Raw genomic sequence first — 2,705 nt, 5'->3', positions numbered from 1 at the left:
CCCTGCCTTGGTGTCTCGCCGGCGAACGGCCCTCGGAAACGCCACGCGAGACACGGAGTTTTGCCCAGTGTTCCGCGCCTCGACGTACCTAGCGGAGGGCTACCTGCAGATGGCGATGTACGCGCGAGCGGGTCGAATGGACTTGTAGAAACAAGGCGTCTGTCTTCTGAAGAAACGGGCCGTCTTGTCCGCGGCGTTACGTGAGGAACACCTACAGCAGGGGGGGCGCTTAGAACCGGTGAAGCGAGTTCTGTGATAGCGGTTGCCAGAGCGGTTGGCAAAGCCTCCGAAGGGGTGCCTGAAGGACCACCGAGCGATGTCCCTTGCTCTCAAGCACCACAAAGAAGGTCTTACCCAAGGTTCGCTGAGGGAACAGGCTTCCGATTTGGAGTCGGACCCCCTATAATCTAATGCTACGGTGCGGACCTTAGGGATGTCACCGCGGGCGGCAAAAAGAGGGGGAATGTTTCGAACCTAGTCTGACCATAGAGAGGGGATACTTACAACCAGAAGGGCATGACAACGCCGGTAGCAGCCGCCGAAGCGGGACAAGTAGTCCCGCCTGCTCGTGTGCTGAGCGTATTATCTAGAGAGGCCGATGGCGACGGAGCATCGGCAGTTGGTGGAGGTACTGTATGGGCTCTTAGACCTCCAGCGGAAGCCCCTGGAGAGATACAGCCAGGATTAGGTTGAAGTCGCAACCCGAGCCCTGTTGCTGTAACCGGCACCACTAGGAGGAGGGGGCGGGTTGCTCGCTTGCCTGGTAAAACTAGGACTGTACTCTAGAAATCTCCACCTCGCAGCCATGAAACCACTTCATGCTCGCGCCTCCGGGGACCTGCTGTAGCTGGGGTTGAGCCTGCCGAGGAGACTGAGGAAGCTTTAGGCTCTAGCCTCCGTGCCGGTTGGTGGAAGTGACCCGGAGTAGCGGGGGGACCTTAACCCCAGCCACGGCCACTGGTTCCGAAGAGGCTGGAGGGACCCCAGCCCCAGCCGTGGACACCGGCTCCGGAGAGACCAGAGGTGCCCTAACCCCGGCCGACCATGAGGCCAGCCACTACGGAGCCGACTGGGAGGCCGGCCACTGCGGAGCCGACTGGCGTAGGGCATGGGGTTCCCGGTCTAAACGGAAAGAGGTTTAGAAAGGAGGAAGCACGTTCAACTGGATGGACAACCTCTTTCGTGACCGGACGGACGACTAGTACGGAGGGAAAACAGAGTGGGAGCGAGTGGAAGACGGACGACAACCTTCTGCTCGGGAAGCCTAGTTCGGCCCTAGTCGAAAACATCTTCGGAGCAAATAGCCCTTTTCAGGGACGCGTAATTAAGACGAACCTCGGAGAGGGGGAGTCCAGGTCAAGACATGACGAGACAAAGTTTAAAGTTTGATGCAATAAACCCTGAGACAGGCTACCCTGACGGCGCCTGGGAGGAGAAGCGACGCGAAAATAGACCGGGTGAATAGATGGGACATGACCCGGGGCCCAGTAAGTTAACCTGGAGCCTGAGAAAGACAACCTGGAACCTTTCGGTCGCTTGCCGGGCCCGGGTGGAGAAGAGGGACCCATCGGTAAATGACCTGAGATGACCAACCGGGTGGAACCCGGACCGGGACCTCTCGGGCCCTTCGGTTAACGACCTGAGGTGGCCGCCCGGGTTGAATCCGGACCGGAACCTCTCGGGCCGGAGCCGGAAGAGACGGGGAGGGCGGCCCGGCTCGGGGGTACGGTCGGGTTCGGGAGGGTGGCCGGGTCCGGAGGCACCGGAAACACCGATCCTTGAAAGAGCGCTTGGGGGGAGTGTTGCGAAGAGTGTTACGAAGAGGTGGTGGAGGGTGGCGCGAAGGGAGTGAGGCACGGGAGCGATGCGCGGGAGCGAAGCGCAGAGGTGGCGGCGGGGGGTTGCGCGAGAGAGCGTTGCGCAGAGGTGATGGAGGGTTGCGTGAAGAGGAGGGTGGGGCTGCGGAGAGGAGGGCCTCTTTGTAGGACGGTTTGCCAGGAGGAGCGAGGCGTCCGTTCCTTTTGTAATGCACTTCGGTCCAAGGCTGATCCGCAGGCGCTCCCTTGCCGTCCGTGTCCTTTACAGCTGGAGCAGGAGCACTAGGGGTAGGAGCAGTAGGGGAGTCATCCTTGCTGAAGAAGGTAACTTGAGCCAGGTCCAGTCCAGCAGAGTCCGCCCAGATCACCTTCTTAGCTAAGGAACGATCATTAATGCTGGAGCTTGAGGGGTGGGTGGTTGCCATAACTCCATTGCCCAGATGATGTTTAAGCTCCTGAAACCTCCGCTCCAAGTCTATACTCAGTCCAGATGAAATGACATTCACTGCTCCAGTTCGCTCTATCGACCGACGCAGAGGATCCCCCAGCTGCCTGGGACAGGGGGCCGCTGTCTTCCCTAGCACCGTCGTGCCTGTTGTCTTGACCGTCGTGCCTGTCGTCTTGGCCGCCGTCTTCCCTGTCGCCGTGGTTGCCAACTTCCTAGTCGTCGTCTTGATCGGCATACAGTCAATCGCCTTCCCCTTCTCTCTCTCTCTCTCTCTCTCATTGTCTGATGTTCCCTAGAGACGGATAGAATGTTAAGGTATAGATAGATGAGTGTACCTTGGGAGTCGCTATAATTAATTATTAGTTCCCTGCAATTCATATATTTGCAAGCATTCAAGATTAGCACCAGCACCTCGGCGGTCGATTTAGCAATACATTCAA

General features: G+C 58.7%; 1 protein-coding gene across 1 annotated transcript in view; it reads right to left on the bottom strand.

Moving 5' to 3' along the window:
* Window positions 1–2,500, bottom strand: part of LOC109705405 (formin-like protein 3) — a gene marked incomplete at its 3' end in the record, with an annotated part of 3,484 nt that extends 984 nt beyond the window's left edge. Inside the window, exon 1 of the mRNA XM_020226135.1 lies at window positions 1,773–2,500. Within this exon, the coding sequence (XP_020081724.1) occupies window positions 1,773–2,500 (728 nt within the window). The remainder of the gene's footprint in view (window positions 1–1,772) is intronic.
* Window positions 2,501–2,705: the final 205 nt, after the last annotated feature.

This window comes from Ananas comosus, unplaced genomic scaffold (assembly GCF_001540865.1).
Source record: "Ananas comosus cultivar F153 unplaced genomic scaffold, ASM154086v1, whole genome shotgun sequence".
Lineage (NCBI taxonomy): Eukaryota > Viridiplantae > Streptophyta > Magnoliopsida > Poales > Bromeliaceae > Ananas > Ananas comosus.
The sequence above is the reverse complement of the archived record's forward strand: the minus strand, read 5'-3'. Positions and strand labels throughout refer to the sequence as shown.